The following is a 27,725-nucleotide window of genomic DNA, read 5'->3' as shown; positions in this document are numbered from 1 at the left end:
CTCGATCTCTTGACTTCGGGATCCGCGCACCTCAGCCTCCCAAAGTGCTGGGATTACAGGCGTGAGCCACCATGCTCGGTCTATTCAGTTTAAGGTAGAAGGCCAGTTAATTTTGGGCAGAGGAACAACAAGATCTAATATGCAATCTGGCAGCTGTGTTGAGAATAGACCATATATAGACAAAGACAGCAGCATGGAGAGCAGTTAGGAGACTTCTGCAAAAAATCCCCTGCGACAGATGATGATGGCTTGGGCCAGGATGGTAGTAGAGGAGGTTGTGTGAAGTGGTAGGATCCTCAATACATTTTGAATGTAAAATTGATTGATTTGCTAATGAATTGGATGAGGATATGAGAGAAAGAGAGGAGTCATAAGTGACCCCAAGTTTCTAACATGAGCAAGTGAATGAGTTTCTATTTACCCTAATGGAAAAAACTAGGGAGCGACAGGTTCAGAGATCCTAAGTTTAGTTTTGGACATATTCAAACTGAGGTACTTATTAGACATTTCAATGTAACACTTGATACTTCATGTTAATCTGACTCTGAACAAGGACTTTTTATTTCACATCAATAGACATTATACTAAATGTTGTAGTATTAGAGACATTCTGGCTAACAACAGGAAGAAGAATATCAAGTAGGCAGTGAGATATGGGAGCCCATGAATTTGGGGAGCAGGGTGGAAGTCAGGGCTTCATTTTGGAGTCATTAGTATATAAATGGCACTTATGTTTGGAGATTGGATGAAACCCTCAAAAGAATAAGAGTATCTATGCCAAAGAGAATATTTGTGAAGCTAGAGACTCAGACACTACAAAATCTAGTTGTCATGTCTTCCTGGAGCCCAGTGCCAATCCTATCTGTGCTGAGTAAGCACAGCCTATAAGACAGAAATAGACCATGGGAGCCACATTTCTCAACTTCCAATTCCTTAAAAATAATAAAAGAGCAATGTTATTTTTGGATGAATGGTAAAGAGGCAGTGGAGGAATCACTTTAAGCAACAGGGCTTTGTAGCAGTTAGAACTACTGGAAATCCATACTTCACTTCCAGCAGCCTACATCTACAAAAATACAAATGGTACTAATTTACACAGACTTCAAAGAATAAAGAATTATTCACTGGAAAATGTTGAAACAGAAAATACTGAGCTAATTTAATATATCTAAGCATGAAAAGGGAGAAAAATGGAAAACACTGAAGTAGTATTACACTTCAGTAGTCGAGTGTTTTTAAACTAGTACATTGCTATTGTTTTGGATTATTAGTGCATACTGAAGGTGTCTAAAAGGCACTAATAAAATAAAACACTAATTCTGGCATCAATTCTGGCAGTTGTAGCATGCATTAGTGCATGTTGAAGACATCTAAAAAGCATTGATAAAACACTAATTCTGGCTTCAATTCTGGCAGTTCTGGTACCCATTAATGCATATTGAAGGTGTCTAAAAAGCACTGATGAAACACTAATTCTAGCTACTAAGGTGTCAAAACCCTCATATGTGTTTATAAAATATCATTAATTCTCACAAAACTCATAAGAGGTAGAACCTCTTATTACCCTCATTATACAAACGAGGAAAGTGAGACCTAGAGAGTAGAAGAGCAGCACCTTAACTTGTACCGCTAGGAAGGTCACGGCCAGGATTTGAACTAAGCAATGAGGCTGCAGAGGCTTCACTTCTAGCACTCTACTGTTCTTCCTCTCAACAAAGACTTTCAATTTCCTAGTAAATGTTGCAATTAGAGACAGTCTGGTTATCATTAGGACTAATAAGAATGTATGTTATTACCATTGCTGTTTAATGTCGTTCTAAAAGTTTTCAAAAAGCAATAAAAAATGTGAATGAGAAGCAAAGTTACAAATATAGAGAATATCAAGTTGTCATAATGAGCCCACGATATGATCATATAGTATAAAAACCCAATGTAGTTAAGTAAAAAGCTGTTAAACTCAATAAAAGAAAATCAATACTGGGAAGAAACAGAATATTTATTTGCACCAGTTATCAGAGAGATAATATATTTTTAAAAAAGAAATTACAGCTCACGCCTGTAATCCCAGCACTTTGGGAGGTCGAGGCAGGTGGATCACAAGGTCAAGAGATCGAGACCATCCTGGCCAAAATTGTGAAACCCCGTCCCTACTTAAAATACAAAAATTAGCTGGGTGTGGTGGCACGTGCCTGTAGTCCCAGCTACTTGGGAGGCTGAGGCAGGAGAATCACTTGAACCCGGGAGGCGGAGGTTGCAGTGAGCCGAGATCGTGCCACTGCACTGCAGCCTGGCGACAGAGCAAGACTCCATCTCAAAAAAAGAAAAAGAAAAAAAAAAAAAGAAAAAGAAATCCCTTCACAATATTAACAAGAACAAAAACTATCTAAAAATCAACAATACGAAATGTTGGAACCTATATAAATAAAGTCATGAAGTTTTAATGAGATGTATACAATAAGGCTTAAGTAAATAGACTTTTTTTTTTCTTTTTTTTTGAGATGGAGTCTCACTCTGTGGCCCAGGCTGGAGTGCAGTGGCCCGATCTCGGCTCATTGCAAGCTCCACCTCCTGGGTTCACGCCATTCTTCTGCCTCAGTCTCCCGAGTAGCTGGGACTACGGGTGTCTGCCACCACATCCGGCTCATTTTTTTTTGTATTTTTAGTACAGATAGTCTTGATCTCCTGACCTCGTGATCTGCCCGCCTTGGCCTCCCAAAGTGATGGGATTACAGGCATGAGCCACCGCACCCGGCCAGTAATATGTTTTTAAATAAGAAGACAATATTTATTAGAAGCAAATTTGTCTTAATATGTTGTGTTAACACAATTCCAACAACAAAAATTATCACTGGTAACATTTTTGAGCCTTACCAAATGTCTGAAAATTTACCTGGGCATACCAAAATGTTAACAGTGGTTACATTTGAGGAGAGGAGGAAGTGGAAAAGTAAGGGTGGGGAAGATCAGGGAATTTCACTTTTTCATTTCAGTAATGTTTTCATTTTTTTGTATTACCATAATTTAATAGATAACAAAGTGGAAATAAATAAAGATCATCTAAAAAGTAATTTGGCAAGAATGGATAGGATCTTTAAAAGGAAGGCATACCAGGTTTTTCCTATACTGACATGTATTTCAAGGCTATTGGCACAGACAGAAATAGACAAATAGATGAAATGGAAGAGATTGTTCATACTTATATTCTATTTCATATTTCAGGTGAGTTTTGTATGATAAAGAGGCCTGAACAAACAATAAAGGAGAGAATCATTATTGGAATAAATGGTGCTGATACAATTGCTTATTAATTCAGAACAAAAAAAGTTAATTTAGTTTTTCAGTGTATTTCATGCTCCTGTATTAACGTTGGAAAGACTGAAAAGTTAAGAATAAAAACGACAAATTGGAGCCATTACCAAATTTTTGGAGTAAGGAGAATCTTCTAAGCCTAAATGTTTGATGGGAAAAGCCACAAAATAAAGATGAATAGAATTGACCACAAAGAAATTAAAAATTTCTCTTAGCACTCTTTAAAAAATACAGCAAAAGTTAAGGCTATGATCCCTAATTAGCTTTCCTGTCTGAAATTTTTCTGTATAGTCCTGAGATATGCTGTCAGGAAAGATGTCAGACCAAAGATTATTTGTAAGAAACAGAAAGGCAGTATCACATATATGGCCCGTTGATCTACTCAGAACAAATATAAGGCTAAAATATATACAGATCTATAGACGTCTAAAATGTTTCATTAGGCTATATTTAAGTTGCAAAGGAGATGAAAAAGAACAGGTAATCCATGTAAAAGGAAAAATACTTTATGCCAGATATTTAGTCAGCAAGTATACTTAACAAGATTCTTTGGGTATATTGGAATGCCAACTTTTTTTTTTCTATGACCTCATTGTTGTGTAGTTAAAAGGTGCAGATCATGTGTGTATCTGGAAAAACAGCTATTTTTCAAATAGAGTAAATAAATTTTCATTTTATGAAGCTTATAAAATTCTATTTTTCATTTTCTGCCTCCAAATTATAAAGTTAAAAGATAAATATATGTTGTTAACATACATATCTACAATCATATTTAGCCATCTTTTATTTTTCTATTGCCTTCTTCCCAAATTTGATGAGCTATGAAGTTGAACTGTACTCTGAATTACAGCATTTCATTAAAAGGTGTTTTGATAGTATGCATAGAATTAAAGGCACATGAGTCAGATCTCATTTAAAACTAAGATCTCATTTCCTTGACTAAAAACAGTTGTACTAGCAAAAAAGAAAAAAAAAGAAAAAAAAGAGAACAAACCCGTTGCATTTGCATTTGTTTTCAATATGACTGCACACTTAGAAAATGTTTTTTATGATTTTGATATTTCCTTAATAGGTTGATGATGATAATGAATGAAATAAGAATGAAAAGTAAATTTTTAAAATTTGAGGGTAATTGAATATAACATTCTAGGTATTTTAATGCAATGTTTTAAACCCATTTAACTTTTCTTTTGAATTCACAGTGATTTTTTTCCCTTAAAAATTTGTATCTAAAGACAGTTTTGTAGATCTCCTTTGATATTCAGGAGGTATAAAAAAATGTTCAAGGACACCTGTCCCTGAACCTCACCTGCCAAATCTGAATCAACCATGCATCCATCCAACCTAGACCAAGCACAAATTTGACCTATCCTTACTGAGACTATGATTTGGGTTATACCCCAAGAGGAGTCAGACCTCCTCCATTTAGACTATTTGTGCTGGGCTCATGCTGGTCTACTTAATTCAGTTTTGGATTTTCATGACGTTGTTTTGAGATTTCTAAATTTGCATTTCTGTCTCAGCATTGGACCAGTGAATCTCAACACTATGTACCATTTAACCACCTAAGGAATTTATAAAAAGTACTATACTCCACCACAAACCAGAATCAAATGATATTTTCCAAAATGCTTCCCAGGCAATTCAAATATACCAGTTTTGAAAATAATCAAACCAGGTTATGAGATCCTCATGAATGGGAGTTCATAGAGTCCCCATGTATTAAGCCCTGCCAACTTAATGCATAATGTGGGGGTGGGTACTTGCATACATGATCATATTGATTGCACACAACCAAAGTCATAGAATAGGTATTAAAACTTCCATTGTGCAAATACGAAAAATAAAACTCAGACTACGCAATTTATTTTAGATTATACATCTTTTAGGTTTTAGAGGCAGGATATTATTTCAGTACTTGGCAGACAGTAGATGTTCAATCAATGTTTGTTGACTGAATGAAAGTGTCAATTAATTAATGAAGACTCTAAAGCCCATGCTTCTGGCATTTCAGCATACTGCTTCTCCAGTCCTCATATTCTGGAAGTGTAGATGCTGGAGCCACAGGGGCCAGCCTGGCACTGAAGCAGGTGTGGAATCTGGGTGCCCAGGACTGGCTTAGAGCCTTATTCTGTAAGGCCAGCATGGCACTAGGGTCATTCAGAAGCCCAGATTTGCTGGGGCCAATCTGGAGCTGGGGGTTGGCCTGATATTCAAGTGGATCCAGAGACTGAGTTTATTGAGTTGGCCTATAATAGCCCTAAAACCTAAGTTTGTAGCAGGCCTGGAGCCTTGGGTCATGGTAGCCTGCTCAGTGCTGAGTTTTACTGGGGCAGGCCTGGTGTTTGGGTACAAGGAAAAGTCCTGTGCGCATTTTCTTCTTCTTTTCCTATGCAGAAGTTATCTCTTTCCACAATGTGCTGCTTGGGGTTGGGAGATGGATGACTCAGGTAATGTGAAACTGTCCTTCTTACCCTCTTCAATGTCTTATTTCTGTGCTATATCCTGGTGCTATAATCTCATATCTGGGTTCCTTAGCACTTGTGAAGGTATTTACTTGCATAGGTTTTTGTTCAAATTGATGCTTCCATGAGGGGATGAGCACTGGAAAGTCCTACCTCACCATCTTGCTGATGTCACTCCTGTTCCAAGTATTTTATAGTTACATTAAATGTAAATGAACCATACTTTCCAATTGAAAGACAGAGATTGTCATACTATATAAAAAAAGACCCAATTATATGCTGTATACAAGAAACACATATTAGATGTAAAAGTACAAATGCATTATAAAGACACAAATAGGTTAAAAGGAAGAAAAAAGATAATGCAAAAATTAAGCAAAACACAGCTGGCTATGTAAACATTACACAAAGTAGATTTTAGAACAAGGAATAGAACACTGATTATTACATTAGCTAAAATGTTAGTATAACTGTTTTGGGAGGGTGAAAGAGGAAGGACGAAGGGAAGTGTGCCAAATTTTTAATATAATAATAGGAAGTCAACAAATAATGACAAGTAAATCCAAAAGTTAAGAATATTTTTATCCCATATTATTTAGAAGTATGGGAGTAGTTACCTCTGGGAAACAAATTATTTTTCATCATCTTAATACCTGCCATCTGATTTTCAAATTATATGCATGTATTACATTGTTAAAATAAGAAAAAAAATGAAAAAGAATAAAAAGTAAAAACAGTAAAGATAAAGATGTTCAGTTATCAGAATAAAGCATTTTCAGTAGATTAATGACACTACCATGAGAAGATAATGCCCAGATGCTATGGGAGCTTAATTATCTTTCCTGTGGGGAAGACATTTGAGTGTTTCTCTTAGAGACAAGATAATTGGATAATTAGTCATTATGATAGAGGCTGTGACCATAGAGCAGTTAGGTAGGGAGGACAGTGTTTCCTTTGCTTTATCAAATCATAGACTGTTTTTACTAAAGTTACTTTTACTTTAAACTTTGAGTTTCCAGTCCATTCTCTTTTTCTGCATTCTAGGTCTGAGATCTGGTAGTTACCAGATTTGTCTATTGCAAAGGGCAGATTGCAAAGACAACAGCACCTTCAGAGACCACTTGTCAGGAAGTAACCATATTGTACAATTTGACTTTACCTTGCTATTTCAGAGGCTACACATCCTAGATATGACACTGCTCTCAGATGAAACCTTGAAAATAGGTGATGCTTTTCGTCACCGTACAGGAAAAGGCCCTAAGACTCTCTAAGGCCTTTCCACTAAAAGTGTGGTGCACAGACCAGCAGTCTTGCCATCAGTTCGGGTTAGGTTGGTTGTTGGACTTTCATAATTTCATTATCACTCCTATTTAATCAGAATCCATGGAATCAAAATTTGCATTTGAGCAAGATCCCCAGGTCATTTTCATATTAAAGTTTAAGGAGTACTACTTTAAAGGACCAGGATTTGAAGAAGAGTGAGCTGATAAGAGCTGTGTAAGCAATGCTAAAAGGACAGGGGAAGGAGTTGATCTCCAGGTATAAATGGACAGGAGCCAGGCTGGGGCAGAAGCTAATGAGCTTGGGAAAAGGGGTGCATTACTTGGCTAGATGGGCCAGCATAAAGTGGTGATTTACCAATGTTGGAAGCCAGTTCCTGGGAAGGAGAAAAATATATTCATGCTAGGAAGTTGAATATTCTAATTTACGGATCTGCATTTAGCTCTTGCGCCCTTCCCCCAACACAGCCCCAAACTGGACAGTCAAATGGAAAAGCCATGCACAAGATGGCTGGAAATAGGGACCCTTTTCAAGGCTAAAGAAATTATAGCTGATGAGAAATTATTTTCCCCTCTTCCTGAAATGTTGTTCAGAGATACATTTTCTGCATTTAAATAAGAGAAGAAAATAACACCTAATTAAGCCTAAAATATTCAGGAAAAAAAATTAGAATTCGTAAAATCTGATGAATGATAGGTGTCCCTTTAGCTCTCGTTTACCAATAGAACTACCAAACTGAAGCTGGTCACATACCTCTATTTTCTACAGAGAAATTTAATTAAAAAGATTTGAAATGGTAAAGGCTAATTTTAAAGCTTCTCATCCTAAAGAAGATATTAATCATATTAACATTTTGTTTTCCAAAGATCCTGAAGTTGCTTATCTCCCTGGAATGTCAATTGAAACACAAAGGCCTTGGAAAGCACAGACTTGAACAACTCCCATAACAGAAACAGAAAAAGCAGTGAGTGGTTTGGAACAAATGAACTCTGAAATTTTTAGCCCATGTTTGACATCAAAATAATATCTTATTCACCTACTCAAAGCATTCATTCCCATACTATGTGTGTAATTGACTATAAATTAAAGATTTCTCTGAAAGTTGTCTTTACTGAACAATTTTAAGTATTTGCTTAAGGAAATTACGAGTTTTGCCTAGGCAGGGTAAGTCATTTAAAAAATTCCCTGAAAGCTAATTTTTAGAGTTGTCTAAACTATAATCTTTTGAAGTTTCTCAAGAATTCTTCACCATATTAATTGTAAATTGAAATAGATACAGGAAAAAAAAAGACATTTATGCATATTTTCAAAGAACTTCCAAATGGCATAGTTTCCTCTTCTGTTGTTGTCATTGGGATCCCTCTTCTCATCTTATGCAGCTTAATCATTTATCTGCACTGCTTTGAGTCAGGGATGGAGTAGATTATTTGATACAGTAGGAAATGCCATTTCTAAAATACCATTTGAAGCAATCGAAGGATAATTACCAGTTAAAATATCCCTCAAATTTTTGTAGTTTATGTTCCAGTTCTTTTGAAAAATTGGAGTTAGATAAGAATCTTATTCAAGTTCTTTGTTATATCTGAATACATTGGCTCCTTTGGGTTTTCAAAAGGCTTTCAATATTGATGGACTGTCCTTTTCCTTTCAAGAGCTCCTGAGGAGTAAACATTTCTTACATGTTCCGGGATGTGGATTGGGCCCTGTTTTTCTCACAAACTACAGGACCCAAAGAGCAAGACACATTACTCATATTCAGATTGTGAAAGAGTCCTGTTCCTTTGCAACAAATTGGTTCTATTGCCTAAAAGCTGAGTCACAGCTGGGAAATGGAGTTGGTATAAAGAACAAGGAGTGAAGAGGGATGTAAATGTTTCTGGCAGAGGTTTTAGCTAGCATCTGACCCAGATGAAAGACTAGTTATGGCAGGATTTGTAAAAACTATTTTGATTTGTTTTAAAATATTGTAGAGATGTTGTTGAATCTATCTTATATGGCACTGAAATATAATAAAATATAATTAGGCAAGCTGGAGCAAAGATCTGGACTAGGACATTAAGGACACAGTGGATATTATTAATATAATGTAACACATTCGCCTGTGCATTTGCTTGTGCTTGACTGTGTGGAAAAGAATGTTACAGAATTTGCATATCAACATGAAGAACATGTACAATAATCAAGATAAATAGAAAAACCAGTCACCTGAGACTGGTTTCCATCTAAAGTACTGAGGGAGATCACCTCAACCCGAATTGATGGCAAGACTGGTAGACCATCTTGACATGATCTTGTTACTTGTGCCTATGGGAATGGAGGGCAGTTCAACATGGACAAATATCAACTGTATAAGATTTAAACAGATACATTAAAAGGGCAAAAATCTGAATTATTAGGTACCCTTATATGTTTATTAGGTACCCTTATATGTTTCACAACTAGTATAAAATAAAATTTTTAAAAAGGTTCTTTAAAAGCTCAATGTAGTTAGAACTGTTGATCTGGGAAAAAGACAACATTCATTTTGGGATGAAAATGGCTCTTTTGCTTAGAAAAAACATCTTAAGGATAGTACACTGTTTTGAAATACATAGTCTAAGTGAGAGTATTTTAGACAACAAAAAGCTAAATCGTTCTACATAAAAATGTAGGAGAAATGTTCATTTCTGGCAGAAGGAAAACCAAGGGTTTGGGGTCTTGGTGGAGAGGGGAAACCTAGGCAAGATGACAGCCAGCAAGGTTATAAAAAGAAGGATGATCAGAGACGAATCCCCCTTAGAAGGGATGTTCATGGACTTCAGCATAGTGAATATGAATCCCTGTCTCTTTGGAGGCATAATCTAAGCTCCCAAATGACCCTCTAACCTTCAGGAAAACCCCATTACACAAGTCAGAAATGTGGTCAGAGAACTAGTGAAGAAAAAGTAGTCATGAGAAGTAGGCTAATGAGCTGGGGATGGAGAGCAACAGAAGCGGGAATTCATAATAATCCTCAGGATTCCTTTAAGATCTAAGGATAGGCACGGACTTTGCACACTGAATGAGATGAGGCTAAAACTACTTTACTTGAAAATTAAAGGAAAGAGTGAGCACAGAGAGGTACAGTCAAGGGACATCCTTCCAGGCTGTAGCTACTTATGTGACACAAGCTTATGGGATGGGGTTGCAGTAAAAACATGGATGCTTTGGTGAACCATAAAAGCTGGACCTTTGGCAGGGATTGGGGGGTTATAGACATATGCTATAAGTTCTGCTGAAGTCCCACTGTGTTGTGCCAAAGGACAAGTGGCCATTACTCTGGTGGTGACAAAGCCTTTCTATTAGGATTAAGTTTGGACTTGAATCTGTAAATCCTTTTTTTTTTTTTTCCAACCAAGATGATTGATTTTTTTTTTTTTTTTTTCTGAGATGGAGTCTTGCCCTGTCACCCAGGCTGGAGTGCAGTGGTACGATCTCAGCTCACTGCAACCTCTGCCTCCTGGGTTCAAGCAATTCTCCTGCCTCAGCCTCCCGAGTAGTTGGGACTACAGGAGCCCGCCACCACACCCGGCTAATTTTGTGTTTTTAGTAGAGACAGTGTTTCATCATGTTGGCCAGGCTGGTCTCAAACTCCTGACATCATGGTCTGCCCGCCTCGGCCTCCCAGATGCATTGAAGTGACTTTCCTAAGATATTTTGCCAATAGATGGTGGAAATACCAGACTTCCAGTACTTTTGTCGCTGTACATTACTGCTTCTTGTAATTAAAGCTTTATATTGTAAACATTTATTGTAAACATTCACAATATTTTATAACACCATATATGGATTACTATATATGTGTGTGTATATATATATGGATCTAGAATATCTACATTAATTCCATTAATTGAACATTTTTTATATGACTGGCATTAAAAATGTTTCTCTATGAATTTCTTTATGGGTCTCTTCTGGTATACAATGAAACTATTATTTTAGTTTTACCTGATCCATAGGACTTTATGAAAATGTGCTTTGGTAGAAATATTGTTTATTTTCAGGCACTTATAAGTCTTTTGAAATAACAGTGGTATTTTAAAATAGATACTTCAAATTCTCTTTCTTCCATTCTGGGCATTCCCTGCTTCTATGGTTTAAGCCAAACCCAAAATAAACCTTTTAGTTTGTGCTACTAAGATTCAACTTGTAAAACAAAAAAAAAAGTTAGACAATATAAGTTATAAAGTTAATATAATTTAAACTTATTAGTCTACTGGGAAAAGATTCTAATTTTGAAGACTATTAAATGGGAATATTTGTAATCTTTAGGCCCCAGAAGTCAGCCTTACCAACGTTAAGAAATAAATGCACGTAGATGATGTTTTTTAGGGCTGAATGACAAACATGACCTCTGCTAACCTCAATCATTTTGTTTGTCTAAATACAGACTATAACAAAATTGATTTGATTCCTTAATTATAATTTATTGAAAGGGTGGCTACAAATTTCACTTATTCTTGCTATGGTCACTAAAGCACAAACATTTTTGTGCTCAAATATCAACCTATCAATAGCTACCAACTGTAAAACCAGTCTTTAGTTTTTCAAAGTCAAAATAATTAACTTGAAATATATTTCACTGTCAAACTAAGTTGTAAAAGAATTATTTCAAACAAATGTAAAACTTATTTTTATTTATAGAAACAAGCCAACACACAGTAAAACTGAGGAAAAAATACAATAGTTTTTTCAATATAATACCACAAGCCATTTTTTCTGTCAAGGATCAAATATTAGATACTATCACAAAATATTTTAACACCCATTCAAAACAAGAATCATTCAATTGCCCCAGGAAAAAACACACTGAAATTATTTTACATAGCATCATAAGCTAGGAGATATAGAACATTTGAAAAACAGTTCCAAAAAATGGAATACTAAAGATGCAACATTAATTCTTAGTACATTTGTTATGGTAATGAATTAAAGCATTATAGAATATATTCAAGTCAGAAATCCTGTAGTATGAAGACAACTACCTTCATATGTGAAAATATTAATTATTTTGTATTAATAATAATTATTTTGGTTTTATATCAGATTTATCCTCAGATTTTCTTTTCTGAATTTGTTATTAATAATTTGACCCTGGAACACAAAAAGATTTCATTCATTCCATAATACTTTGTTTTAACTATTATTTAGAACATAAATCAATGTAAAAACATGGGTATATACATACACAAATACATAAAACTAAAAAAGAAAAAAGTGGCATTTAATGTTTAGCCATAATAGTATATGACATACTACAGGTCACACATACATTTTCTTTTTTTTTTTTTTTTTGAGACGGAGTCTCGCTCTGTAGCCTGGGCTGGAGTGCAGTGGCCAGATCTCAGCTCACTGCAAGCTCCGCCTCCCGGGTTTACGCCATTCTCCTGCCTCAGCCTCCGGAGTAGCTGGGACTACAGGCGCCCGCCACCTCGCCCGGCTAGATTTTTGTATTTTTTTAGTAGAGACGGGGTTTCACCGTGTTAGCCAGGATGGTCTCGATCTCCTGACCTCGTGATCTGCCCGTCTCGGCCTCCCAAAGTGCTGGGATTACAGGCTTGAGCCACCGCGCCCGGCCGACATTTTCATTCACGATAACTTAGTATGCCTAATTATTATGTTAAAACAATATTCTTAAAATGCTTATGTATACAATGGAATCATAAAATTTGTGTGATTCAAACCATTTACACTGTCTTAGGCACTCAAAAGAAAGAAACTTTCTTCTGAATAGTTCTTAAATTTTGACTCAAATTGGCTGAGGTCCAATTTTAATTGAGAATCATTCTCTAATACTTACTGTCCTATGTTACTTATGATTCCAAATGTTGTCAGTGATACTGAGTGGTACCAAAAGGGCTGGATGGAGGGGGTGGGCAGGGATACAGTGGCTGCTTCTGCATTTCCAGAACTAGCATCCCAGACAGCCCTGTCCTGGGCTTACTCTGAATAAACCTATTGCCTCCAATATGAATATCCATAAGGCCCCAATTAACATGGGTTTGTCTAATCTCTGATATTTGGGGTGAAGGATTAGGTTTAATTTCTCCCTAGTTGTCATCTAACTAAATTTTAGGTAGAGACAAACTCTGAAGTCATAATTTAACACTCCAAAAGTCCAATTAAGTTACAAAAACAGGCTTTAGAGTCTGAAAACATCAAACTTTAACCTAATTGGGTTTCTTGTGTAATAACAGATGAAAGTTGGGTTTTTTAATTATTAGTGGTTGTCCATTCTAGAAACTGTAATAAGCTTGGCAGAGTCCTGTGTATTATTAAGACTGCTTAGTGTTTTTTTCTCTAAAACCATACCCTTCCCTCAATCATGGCATAAGACTTCTTTGATGATGATGGAAATTCTATATGTAAAACAAGTATATAATTAACCCAAGAATTTCACTGATTTCCTTCACAATTGTGTTCCAGATGAAATAAAAGCCAAGTAGTTTTACACTTTAAAATACACGCTCCAAAATTAACCCATTAAGCACTTAATCATGCACTCTAAATTGTTTCTTTACCATCATCAGTTAATACTCATCAAATGCCCAATTGACTAGTTTATCCCTATTGTTGGACATTTTTAATGTATCACATTCCTAATACCCACATAGAGGCATTAAAATTGTATACTTGCAGGGTCTTCCCACTGTTAACTGTGAAAAATAAAATAAGGTACTGCAACACATTTTTTTCTCGACTGTAAGCTGTCATTTGGCATCGTATCTCAGGTCTTCTCTTTGGTCAAGAAAAGGAAAACTTCCCTTCCCAGAATACTTTTTCAGTTTCTCTTCTTCTGAAACAAACAAGCAGGTAGGTTCCTTCCAATTTGAAATATTGTTTTGAGATATGTGAATTCCACTTCTGGGTATGTAACATTGAGAAAATTTAGCAACCAGACAGATGAAACTTCTCAGCCTAAACCGCAGAGAATAAGACCACATATTTGCCTAGTGCAGAACAAGCACCCAGATTTCATGTCTCCCCAGCCCATTTTCCACTATCTCATCTCCCAATACATTTAAAAGGAGAAAATACAACTGGGTAGGGTGATATGCACTTTTTGTGAGAGTTGTTCTCAGAAATAACATTCATATTGAATTGTTTTGCTTGGGGGTACACATCAACATTTTGAAGTGAGATCTATAGGTTCTGAGGTTCTTACTTTGGAAATGGATTTAGAAAAAAATGGGTTCATCTTAGTTCCAAAGCAAAAGGCTTTAGTTTTTGAACTATCAAAGAGTTGTCAAAAGGACTGACAGTCTTAGAGTGCCAGTTTACTGAGATGCTACTCTAACTCAAATAATGAATGAATTAATTTAGTTATGGCTTATATTGGACAGTACCCTTTAAGAGACATATTTATTATTTTTAGAAAGAATTTGAAAACCTAGGGAGCCCCTAGGGAAGCATTTGGAAACATGATTTTAGGCATATCTGTATTAGGGAGCCTAAGGGCTGAGAATTTCAAAAGGCAGGAGAATGAAGAGGAGTAAAGTTATTGCTTCCAGGTTCTCACAGTGCTATCCAGTTCTCATTTTCTTATCTACAAAGGTAAAAAAGAAACTCAATAATACTATTAAAACCATGCTGGCTAACATGGTGAAACCGTATCTCTACTAAAAATATAAAAATTAGCCGGGCATGGTGGCACCCTCATATAGTCCCAGCTACTCGAGAGGCTGAGGCAGGAGAATTGCTTGAACCGGGAGACGGAGGTTGCAGTGAGCCGAGATCACGCCACTGCACTCCAGCCTGGCAACACAGCAAAACTCTGTTTCAAAAAAAAAAGCAACTATAACTATTACTTCCTCTTAAGGATGCAAAATATTTATGCTGTATCCTCAAATCATTGCATGATCTCTAAGAAGAAGAAGAAGCCAGACAAAATAGCTAGGAAAAAAATCACTGAGTTCCATTAGTGAAAAATGTAATAACAACAGCAAAGTAGTGTAATTGATCTCTGTTTAAAAATGGAAAAAACTGAGGCTCCTGGGTCGTTTTGATCTACCTGCATTCAAAGAAAAGCAAGTTCTGTCTTTAAATTGGAAAACTTTAATCAGGCAGGAGAAGTCAAGCTGAGTGGTCACTGAAAATATTGTCCAATGAATCAGCAGATCTATATTTAAATTTTAGGATTTTATATCCCAGCCATGAAAAGAACCAATTCTAGTTAATAAAAAATAAACTGGAAAACATCTGTGCAATTTTGGAGATCCCAAGGCTATAATAAAAGCAACTGCTAGCACGTGTATAGTACTTTACTATTTCTGAAGCTCTTTTAACATATTTGATTTCATTTAGTCCTCTCAACAACCCTATGAGGTAAGTGTTATCAACCCCATGGTAAGTCAAGGAAACAGAGGCTTTATATGTGTTTAAGAAACTTGCCTAAAGTCATGGATTTAATAATGAACAAAGCCAGTCTGAGCACAGAGCAGTTCTCTTTCCATCTGTCACCCATGTCCCAACCCTGTCTCATCTCTGCTTTGCAATTGTTACATGAGTGAGAGATTGGAAAGACAAAGCTATTTTTAATTAAACATGTTGGGACACTTTATATCCTGAGTCACTCTTTAGGATACTCATATTATGAATCTGAATTCCCCAAACATGAAGATAATGATCTTGTTAATATTCAGCATAGCACAGGATACCCTTGTAACACAGATCAAAATACGTTTACAATGTCCAAGAGAAAGTCCTTGTCTACTCTTTTAATAAAATTTGGTACCTTGACCAATCATTTTCTACTCTTTTAATAAAATTTGGCTTTCTTCATACAAATCTGACTAAAACAACCTCGCAGTGGGGGAAAAAAGATATTTTTGGCCAATCAACATTTCCTCTCACCTTCAGCATCTCAGTTAGCTTTTCTTTACCAATAATATGTGAGGAACTGAAAGGAGGCCACTGCCAGTTGTAAAGTTACCATTTTGAAATGCCAGGTGATTGATAGCTTCTAATAGAACTCTGAACTGGCCATAATGAGCAGGAGCTCATTATGCACCAGGCACTTGTACCCCTAGGAGGTGCCATCCCATCTCCAGGACACCATTTAAGGCTGCATTTTCTGATGCACAAATTAATTTTATTGGATGAAAACATAATTTCTCTGAAGTTTTCTCTGAATACTAAGGCTGATGATGAGCTCTCTTTGTTCAGAAATAGTTCCATACATTATATGACTTTTAAACTAATCAAGTCTTACTTACGTTAGAAATGAAAATAAAAGAAACCAACAACAAAATATAAAGCTAGGGTGGTTACGATTTTCCTTTAAAAACATAACTTCTGTTATATTTCTGGGAATTAGACCTGCATATTTTAGTACAGCATGTTTTCATTAATATTCCATACAAAATAATGTCTAGTTTTTGGTAGCAATGTGAAAATGCAACTAGAAACACAGTCTTATACCCAATGAATTGATTTATGGTTATATCAGTAAAGTGCATTTGTTCTTGTGATTTCTAGCTCAATTCAGCTAATGGACCAAAAAGTCAATCACAAGAGTTAAGTTGCATGAACGCAAGGCTCAAGTTGAAACAGGAATAAATTTGATGGACTTGGAAGATTTAGGCGAGTCCTTCCACGTACCCGTACTGTTTGTTGGGCTTCGATTGTTAGAATAAAAAGTCTGTCTTCTGCTCATACTGTCAGTATCTTCTTTGTTGAATTTTTCCTTAATGTTTTGGCAGCATGAGAAGCTTTGAACACAGTCTTGAAGGAGATGGCCACTAAAAAACATGTATATCCAGGGATTACAGCAGCTATTCAAGGAACCCAGTAATGCCGTGATGGTGATGGTAGGGTTTTCCGATTCTGCATGAAAAATATAAAGGGAAATTATGTAATGTAAGTAACTGAGCCCTAGAGGAACTCATTTTTATATGAACTAATTAAAAAGGAAAAACCTTCTGGATTAGCATAGAAAATGAACTATTTTGTTTATCAATCAGGGAAATGGGGAGTGTTTGAAAATTGCTTGACTATGAAATATTTTTGTAAGCAAGATGCCTTAAAATTAATTCAAGTATTTAAAAAAACTATCAAAATATTTAAATAGAAAGAGTGGGAATTTTATGAGGTTAAGACTATTAAATAATTCATTGAAAAAATCTCTGTCTTCGATACTCGAACTAGAATGTGCTAATGATACAGCAGTTACAGAATGGCTATGATTTTAATGAAATTTTAAGGGTTCATAATAACCATGTATACCAAATTGTATTTATCCTAATAACTCAGGAAAAAATATTACATTAGGGATCGAGTTTAGTAGTTGTAAATATTCTTGTAATATGAAAACTGTACAGAAGAAGTCCCTGAATGATATAAGCTTTAGTTGTTTTTCTCTGGTTAGAAATTTGGTTTGATTTTAAAAGAAAACCGTCTGTGACTGTGGTTCAAACAAATTATGTTAAGAAGAACAGCAGAATTAGGAAATTCCAACAGGATTCTAAAATATTTTATGATAATTAGCACTGGTAAACTGCATAAATATTATAACCTTTCACAGTGGAGCTACTGTGCTAATAACATACTTTTTCTAAAAATAAGAATAATCAATGAACACCGACTTTTCCTTGATTATTAAATATAAAGTTGGATCTTCTCACTCTTGTTATGCCAGAAAACAATTACAGGTTATTATTTAATCATACTGAGTGCTAAGACGCTGCCATCGAAGGAGCAGGAGCCATCATAAGATGGTGTTCACAAAGAATCAAAATCACCAACATATCTATGCACAAGTGAAGTTTTTATTACTTGTGTGTAAATCCTGCTAAAGCAATAATTAGACTGAATTTCTTTATTTAACAATATTAAGAGGCTTCTAAGATCAAGCAAGATAAGAAACAGTAAACAAAAAATAGTGTTTATATTGTATTTTTCATTATCACTGGTATTATAGTCTGTAAGAATATTTAAGTTACATCCATACTGAAATGTTTTATTTGCAAATATAACTTCCAAAGCATATTACATACCTCCCCTACTCCAATTCCAAAAAGCAAAAGGAGACAGCTACTCCTAGATACCTATTTCCTGTTCCCAGAAACATTCTGGTAACAACTGTACCACTGAATTTATTTAGTTTGAGTTCCAACAAGCATTGGAATTTATTTAGTTTGAGTTTTTGTCTTTACTAGAAGAAAATATTTTCAAGATGCAAAATTATATAATTTTTTTGCAAGTCACTGTGAAGTTAGTTTTTTTAGTTGGAGAAGGAATTAAAATCAAACACAATAGTAGGTGTAGAGAACATTTCCAGTAAACTACTGTAAGAGTTGTGTGGAGAGGTGTAGAGCTGTGTGGTCAAACTAGTGGTGAAAGACTAATGAATCAGTCTAACGAATTTAGTTTATCAATAATCCTGCTTTGAAATACCAAGAAAAAAGTGTTAAAGTAATCATTGTTAGAAAAAAATAAACAGATTATAACGAGAAAGGAACATTATTAGCTAAATGCCAAATTGGAATTACTTTCTAAATAATTTTTCTCCAGCTTTCTTTAGAAATATATGTCTGCTTCTATCCTTGCCCCTGAGGCATTTCTACACATTTTTAAAATTAATTGTAATACTTTTCACAATCCAACAAAAAGCAGTTGTGATAGTAAAGTATTTTCCTGAATCCAACAGACTTGAAATGGTGTTAATACAGTAGCTAGCGATTTGGCAGAAAGTCATTATTCGGCTTTGTAGTTGCCTGGCTGACTCCAGGACACAGCTTCTGGAATTGTCTTAGGATCACTGTACACTACAAATGCAGAGTCCTGAGCCCCATTCCAGACATTCTTAATTAGAATGTCTGCATGGGGAATCCAGGAATTTGCTTTTAAAAAAAAATTTTTTTTTTAACAGTGTTCCTCCAAGGTGCGACTCTTACATACACACAGAAGTTTAAAAACTACTGCCCTAGAAGATACTATGAAGAAAATTGCTAGATTCTCTCTCCCTCTCTCTCTGACTCTCTCTCTCTCTCTCACACACACACACACCACACACACACACACACACACACGCACGCACAACACACTCCTATCCCTGCACTTTCCTCTATTTTCATGTCACGTACCGGTCCAGACGGACTTGGGATCCCAGACAGACCACATCTGGATGATGAAGAAAGGCGCCCAGCAGACGATGTAAGCTGTCACGATCACAAAAGTCATCTTCACCGTGCGGATCTTGGCCCGGGAAATGGACTTCACGCTGCTGACACAGGGTGCAAGCAGGAACCCCTTTTGGAAAGCGGTACCCGCTTGCTCTGCACCCTTGCTCTGGCGCGACGCCGTCTTCCCGCGGACGTTGCGCCAGATGTTGTAGCAGATGAAGCCGTAGCAGGTACCCAAGATGACCACGGGCGCCACGAAGATGCCGCCCGTCATCCAGGTCACGTAGGCACGAGAACCCCAGGGCTGGATGAAGGTGGCCCAGCAGTCGCGGGCCTTGGTGACATTGTTCACCTCGATCATGGAGAAGACGAAGTACTGCGGCATGCTCAGCACGAAGCTCAGCACCCAGGCGGCCGCGATCATGAGGCGCGAGCGGCGCGCGGGCTGTTGCAGAGTCTTGAGCGGGTGGCACACGGCGATGTAGCGGTCGGCTGTCATGACTACCAGCATGTAGGCCGACGCGAACATGCCGAACACCTGCAGGTGCTTCACCACGCGGCACAGCCAGTCGGGGCCGCGGAAGCGGTAGGTGATGTCCCAGCACATTTGCGGCAGCACCTGGAAGAAGGCCACGGCCAGGTCGGCCAGGCTGAGGTGTCGGATGAAGAGGTGCATGCGGGACGTCTTGCGCGGCGTCCGGTGCAGAGCCAGCAGCACGCTGCTGTTGCCCAGTACGGCCACGGCGAAAGTCACCACCAGCACGGCGATCTCCAACTTGGCCAGCTCCTCGTTGCGCACGTCCCTCGGCGGGCCGTTGCCTTCTCCGAGGGCTTCGGCCTCCCGGCTCGTGTTGCCAGCGCCGGTAGCCAGAGGCCACCATGAGCTGGAGTTGCCCGAGGGCCCCGCGTCCGGACCTGCGGAGAAACGCATGCTGTCCATGCAGCGCCTACTTGGCCCTCTTCGGAGCCCCAGCCCTCGAGGACCGCTCCCTGTCGCCTCGGAGGACTTGGGCTCCTCTCCCGAAGCGCACCGTCCTTGGCGCGCTCGCCGCTTGCCTGCTCTGCAATCCCTCCGGTGGGCGTCTCCCGGAGCAGCGTCCCGCCTGCCCACTGAGCAGCTCTCAGCAGGGTGAGCCGGCCCCTCTCCCTGCTCTGCCTTTTTTCAACTTCGGCGAAGTCGGGAAGGTGAGCTCCAGCTTCCGGAAGCACTGGGTTCCCAACTCAAGTATTTATGCGGTGCTTGTTTCCTCGGGACGCGCTCCCTGTCGCCCTATTGGCGGAAGACTGCTGGTTGCCTACTCCCGCTCCCTGGAGTTTTATTTTATTTATTTTATTTTTTCTTCTCCCTACGTCGGTGTTTGTCCTCTTTGCATCACTGTTGAGGGGGTGGAGCTGGGAGACTCGCAGATTCCTCCGCACAGTAGGCGGGATCGTGGCGCTTTCCCGCCTTTCCCTTCCCAAAACTTGGACAACTGGACGCGTCATGCGTTTTCTGGGCTCGTAGCCTTTTCCACAAACTTCTCTCACTAGACTTCCTCGCTAGCCTCCTTAACCATGCATTTGACTTCAACAGGCACGCTAAGCGCGGTACCTGGAAACCTCCAGTCCATGTACCGGCGTTCTAGCTCCTGCACCTGAAGCTGGCTCTCGACCTCACCTCCTCCAGTCCGGGTTTCTTCCTTCTCACCGAGCTCACCCGTGCAGCTAGTCTGGCAAATTTTATTCCCGAGGCAAATTTTCCCGGGGCAAACATTTCTCCCCACTCGTATTTATTGCCCTATGTTTGCTACGGGAAGAACGCACTCGTCACTTTGCAGCCCCCGTGGCTGCTGTGCCTGTATTCAACAGAGGGGTTTAGGGGGAGTGTCTCCTGGTTTTCTCTGTGAAGACTAGGGACTTAGGGAGTTTTCTCTAGATTCCTGGGGGTTTCTGCAGGAAAAGCCTGATTCCCACAGCGGGGATGGCGGAAATTTGGCCGCAGTAGTCCGCGGGCACCGCGAAAGTCACCGCCAGCACGGCGATCTCCAACTTGGCCAGTTACTACTGAGTCGTGGGGACATCTTTTTGGGTGGACAAAGATCAGCTGCCGGGCAGCGGCCACCGAGGCAGTGCTGTCCAGGGCAAGGGACAGAAAACCCCCCCGGCTCCTGCGCTCAGAAGTGAGAAAGAGGAAATCTCAAGAGAGGAAAGAGACCCAGGGAAGGAGGAGAAACCACCATCTACCTATTAGTCCCTTACTCTGAACAGCTGGAGCCCCTCGGGGGGAGGCAGAAAAGCTATCTCCCTCAGCTCTGTTTTAACGTTGGTGAATATATGCCTCGAACGACAGCAAGGGGGAGCTGTTTTCAGGCAATTTTACAAGAAAGGAAGAAAGGAAGCCCTTTCTACCTACTGTGTAGATGTAGGAGCGTGACTTTGTTGGTCAGAACGTTTCTGTATTGTGGCCATGGTATAAATTTGATTTTCTCAGAAAAATATCTCCCTCTGTGAAACGCAGGCAAAAAATGCAAAAGATTTTATTCATTGCAGTTCTCAGTAATAATTCCACTTTACTATCCAGTTCATTCATGCAGTTACCAAGGTTGTCTCGTTAAGATGCTGGACTTGAAATCTGGAGTCCTGCTTCCTGTGGCTAGATAATCCTGGGTCTGCGCGTCTTATAAATGGGAATGAAAGGACCTGCCTTTCCTGTTGATGAGGTCATCCGGAAGATCAGGTAAGACAATGTTCTGTATGGGGGAAATGCTCTAAAAACTGAAATCTGTGTTGTATTGGTTCATTTTCTCCAAGATATCCAGAAGGCAGAAGATTGAAATGGTTCAGGAAGGAAGGTAATAGGTAAAAGGATTCCAGACCACCTGTCTGGAAAAAATCCTTCAAGCAATTAGGTAATAGTCACTGACACAGAGAATTGACCTTCTTTTAAGTCACAAATTACACTATTAGTGCTCCTGATGAGAAAGAATGTTGATGGAACCTAGTGTCTGGGTATTGCAAAAGTGGTCTGTTGGCCACAACCTAGTGATTTTGTGGCTCTTGGCCCTACACACTTTTAGTGTCTTTTCAGGAGAGGAAATCTGTAATACAGGCTCACCAAAATCTCTGTGGAGGTTCTTATTCCAGGAGATAGGGTGGTGGCCTCTCAGGAAATCATCTGTGTCAGACGATCTGATCCAATCATAAAACTGTATCCAATTATCCAATTTATAAAAATAAGCTCTCAGGTTATGTTAGTGGATACAGTTGGAAGATACTATTGTTCCGTGACAACAGTACCAATTATCCATATATATTAAATGTATATATGCCTGATACATAGATGTATGTGGATATGTATGCATCTGAGCATTCTATCAACTATCAATCATCTATCTATCTATCTATCTATCTATCATCCATCTATCTGTCTCTCACTGGTTGTGCTGGATGTCATGGGGCCTAGAAAGCAGGAAAAAAATGTTCACTGCAGATGGTAGAACCAGTCCCTTTTTTTTTAAGCCATATAGTTTTAAACATGTTTTTTACTTAATTTAACTGGTTCTATATACAAAGGATAGCAGGACTATTACAATATAGACTCACTACTCATGTGCCTCACTGGACCTGCTATTAAAATTACCCCATAGAGAGTAAAGTAACTGTGGTTTTAAAATATGAAAAAGAAAACACCACAAACAATATTTTATGTGGCACCTTGTGCTTTTTCTTAGAGCAATTTATATTTTCTCTGTACTTTTTGTGTTATTAAGATTTACCTTTTCCCTCTCTTTGTAGATTTCAGTTAACAGATTTTAGGTGTGAAATAATGAAAAAAATATGGAAGTTGTTCTTACATATCCTGGAATAATCATTCTCTTTCATTTACCAATCTTCTTTTCTCTCCTTTTGTAATTCTAGATATTTGAGAAATACTTCAATTCATGGAAGCAGCTATCTCCTTCACTTACTAGCTGTAAGACTATGTTTTCACCTTCAAGTTTCAAATTCTTCATCTGTAAAATCTTGATGATTAAACACAATGCAGTTGCTGCAAGGATTATATAAATCGTTGTTTAAATTTCTGGCATTTTATCAATGTTCAAATTTTTTTTTCATACATGTAAATCCTCCATATTATCTGCATATTACCTGCTATTAACGTTTTCCCTTCCAATTAAAGCAACATATTCCCAATTTACATATGTGCAATGAGAAGAGTTTCATGGTTAAATATGTTGGAGAAGTACTGTGTATGCATCCCACCCTCTCCTGGTGATTTATATATAAAAAGGACCTGAGAAACTTCAGAAAAGAAACTTACTTAACCTTGTTCATCAATGTTTTCCAAGGTTATTTTACCATGGAAACCCCACATTCTTTTACTTTCCCCATGGAATGGTGATGAACATGTCACAGGACAAGGTGACAGAGCAGGAGCATTGCCATCTTGGACAAGTACTGCCATTTTAAAGTTCACTTTATTCAAAAACCACCTAAATCCAAAGGGCATCAGCCTAATGGCCAAGGCCAGAATGACTATAAGCCACAAATGACATCTCTGACCAGAAACATTCCAAACCCCTCCCTGACCAGAGACATGTCAGCCCCAAGATAATCTCCCCTCCAACTAGATACATTCCAACCCTGCAATTGACTTCTCCCTTATACAGAAACATTCCATGCTGGTGATAAGTTCTCTTACCCTAAAACCAATAAATGACTCTTAGTCTGTAAGAGACAATGCTCCTGACTGAAATTTGACAGAAGCCCCTTTCAGGTTTATTCTCCAAAATAAACCTGTCTTTGACTGCTGAGCCACTTTTTGTGTTTCTTTGCATATTTGATTGCTTCCTCTGCCCTATTGTTTAAGCAAAAATGCAGATTCACTGAGCCAGATGAAGGCATAAGTGACTATTCCTTTACCCTCTTCACATGTAAATTATCTTTTCAGTGAAAGATGAATCAAAGACTCAAAAGAACGCAACTGTTTGTCTCTTATCTACCTATGACCTGAAAGCCCCTGCTTTGAGTTGCCCCACATTTCCACATTGAACCAGTGTACATCTTACATATATTAATTGATGTCTTATGTCTCCCTAAAATGTATACAACAAAGCTGTACCCCGACCACCTTGGAGACAAGTCATCAAGACTTCATTAGTTTGTGTCATGGGAGTGTCCTTAGCCTTAGCAAAAATAAACTTTCTAAATTGATTGAGACCTGTCTCAGATACTTTTGGGTTCACAAAGACTAGGAGATCCTGTAGGATCTTCACTGGTTATTACATATTTTTGGTTTTCTCTTTGGTAAACCAAGTACAGCACAATCACAGTAGAAGTAGTAATAACGACACTAGTGACAATAATAATAGATAATATGAACATTTACCAACATTGTTTACCTATACAATAGGTAAAGTCAATGGCGTAGTGCGTGATAGTCCAATGACCACAGCACCAAGAAGGATTTAACAAGGAGATTTTATGCAATAAGTAAGGAGGATGCCAGGGATAGTTCCCAAAGCAGTGTCTCCCCTAACAATGGTGAAAACAGGGCTTTTATTGGGCTGGTTAGCTGAGTCATTGTATGTAGAGGTGGATTAAAAGCAGCACAGATGCAGATCATGCTTCCAAATACTAGCATGTTTAGAAAATGACAAATAAGCTCCTCCTTGGGTGGGGTTTTTAGTATGATAATGAGGAGAGTTTGCCAAAGTTCATCTCCAATCAGGCATGTCATATGGATATGACCAGTTTTTTGTTTTGCTGGGGCTGAGCTTCTTCCTGGAACTTTCTGAGACAACATGAACTCAAGTTGTTGTTACAAATGGGTACTTTTTACAGTGCATACCCAAAAACTCAGGAACCCTGGGTTACACATTGACTAAGTTCTTATTTCATGAGCAAAGGGCTTTATATTCATTATTTAATATAATCTTTAAAATAATATTTACTATTAACTGTGTATAAGGACACAGTTATTATCCCATTTACAGATGAATAAAACAAGGATTACAGAGGTTAAGCAACTTAACCACAAGGCTGAGCCAGGATTCACATATAGGTCCATTTGAAGACAAGGCCTGGGCTCTCCCCTCCAAACCCTAATGCCTCCCACACACGGAAAGCACTGAACACATCTTTGTGGAATGAGTTAACAAATGTTGTAATAGAAACTTACTTTCGAGTACTGAATGAATATAAAATTCGGACAGTGCTCAGTGACTGGATAAATTAGGGAAGAGTTCTTGAGTAGCCGCCTTTGAGCAGCACTTAAATCTCTACAGTATTCCCCTGAAAAAAGGAGGGTCAGTGTTTATATTTGGAAGGGACTTAAATGGTTCTAGTCTTTCTTCTGTCTTGGGAATCTGGTCAGGTAAGTGTATATGTGGCTTTAAAAGTTATCCAGGGAATGAGATTCTTTAACTACACACACACACACACACACACACCACACACACACACACACACAGAGAGAGAGAGAGAGAGAGAGAGAGAGAGAGAAAGAGAGAGAAAAAGTGAGAGTGTACTGGATTCTAAAAAGGGCCGCAAGTCAAGCATGAAAAAACATCAAGTCTTCATTATACTGTTATAGGGTAAAATTAAAAGTGAGAACAGTGTGCCTTTGAGCAGCACTTATATCTCTATGAGATCCCTCTGAAAAAGCGGGTCAGTGTTTATATGTGGAAGGGACTTAAATGGTTTTAGTCTTTCTTCTGCCTTGGGAATCCTGGTCAGGTATCTGTGTATGTGGCTTTAAAAGTTATCCAGGGAATGAACTTCTTTAACTACACACACACACACACACACACCACACACACACACACACACAGAGAGAGAGAGAGAGAGAGAGAGAGAGGAGAAAGAGAGAGAAAAAGTGAGAGTGTACTGGATTCTAAAAAGGGCCGCAAGTCAAGCATGAAAAAACATCAAGTCTTCATTATACTGTTTATAGGGTAAAATTAAAAGTGAGAACAGTGTGCCTTTGAGCAGCACTTATATCTCTATGAGATCCCTCTGAAAAAGCGGGTCAGTGTTTATATGTGGAAGGGACTTAAATGGTTTTAGTCTTTCTTCTGCCTTGGGAATCCTGGTCAGGTATCTGTGTATGTGGCTTTAAAAGTTATCCAGGGAATGAACTTCTTTAACTACACACACACACACAACACACACACACACACACCCCAACACACACTCAAAGAGGAGAGTGAGAGTGTACTGGATTCTAAAAAGTGCTGCAAGTCAAGCATGAAAAAGCATCAGGTCTTCATTATACTATTTACTCTATAGGGTAAAATGAAAAAGTGAGAACAGCATTTTGTCTGACATGGAGTTTTATTTTCTTATCTGCTAATACGGGCTTACGTGTATGAGTGCAGAGCTAGGAGATTAAAAAGAGGCTACCATGTTCAACAAAATCTTAAGTATTCTGATGTTTGTTGGTGAAATATTAGAATCTCATCACTTATTAAAACAAACAAATTCATTCGTAAGTCAGCCATTACAATATTAGTAGAAAAATCACTCCAGAGAAAACCATTTCTAAAATCAGTATTATTTATATGTTCAGAAAATCGGTTTGCTTTTACAATTACATGGTTGATTTAGTTTAAATGGCTTTTTAAAATTTAAAATCATTTAAATGGTTGAGTTTAAGACTTTTGCTCCTAATGATTTCATACTCATTTGGGTGTTCTACATCTTCATGGTCAGCAGTTTTGCTATCCTGCCTAAATTTGATGATCATCAAGACTCATTCTTTCAGCATGCTGGCAACATTGAGGCTACCTCTGTGTATTCATTAATTTGTTTTTCACAAGTGAAAAGGTTTGCATTGTTTGAAGGGTGCTGAACAATAGTTGTGATACTATCATTTTTTGTTTATCTGCTGTGAATACTATTTATTAGAATTTTTTAATACTTATTTGCCTCTATTTTTCTTTAGGTTTGACAGGGGTTAGTTTTTTTTTAAATATATTCTTTTTGTTTTGTTTTTAGGCATATTTAAGCTAATTTCAGTAATCAATTTATTTTTGACACAAGGTCTCACTCTGTCACCCATGCTGGAGTGCAGTGGCGTGAGCACAGCACTGCAGTCTCAACCTCTCCAGGCTCAGGTGTTCCTCCCATCTCAGCCTCCCAAGTAGCTTGGACTACAGGCACATGACACTGTGGCTAGCTAATTTTTGTATTTTTTGTAGAGACAGGATTTCACCATGTTGCCCAGGCTGGTGTCAAACCCCTGGGCTAAAGTGATCCATCCACTTTGGCCTCTCAAAGTACTGGGATTACAGGTATGAGCCACTGTGCCTGGCTAGGCATATCTTAATGATGTGTAAACTTGCATTAAAAACACTATGACATAATCAGATTATGCATTTGTTAGCATAACCTTTATCAGGAAAATGCAAAATATAAGAGTAAAACCACAAACTGCCAAGTTTGAAGCAACATATTCTATTTCTATTCTTTACTCCATTCCTATGTCCCATTGTCTGTCACCTTACACACTTGCAAGGTGCTTCAAAGTTTTTCAAAAGCCTTTTTACCT

At 38.1% G+C, this 27,725-nt stretch overlaps 1 protein-coding gene across 1 annotated transcript; it reads right to left on the bottom strand.

The window, feature by feature from the left end:
• Window positions 1-14,772: 14,772 nt before the first annotated feature.
• Window positions 14,773-20,793, bottom strand: AVPR1A (arginine vasopressin receptor 1A). The gene is made up of 2 exons (XM_033221417.1): window positions 19,157-20,793; window positions 14,773-16,898 (listed from the first exon to the last, which is right to left on the bottom strand). Exons 1-2 carry the CDS (start codon window positions 20,133-20,135, stop codon window positions 16,612-16,614), a joined length of 1,266 nt encoding a protein of 421 aa, XP_033077308.1. The 5' UTR covers window positions 20,136-20,793; the 3' UTR covers window positions 14,773-16,611.
• Window positions 20,794-27,725: the final 6,932 nt, after the last annotated feature.

The sequence above is a fragment of the Trachypithecus francoisi genome, unplaced genomic scaffold (assembly GCF_009764315.1).
Source record: "Trachypithecus francoisi isolate TF-2019V2 unplaced genomic scaffold, Tfra_2.0 Lachesis_group11, whole genome shotgun sequence".
NCBI lineage: Eukaryota > Metazoa > Chordata > Mammalia > Primates > Cercopithecidae > Trachypithecus > Trachypithecus francoisi.
This window is presented reverse-complemented; position numbering and strand designations above follow the sequence as displayed.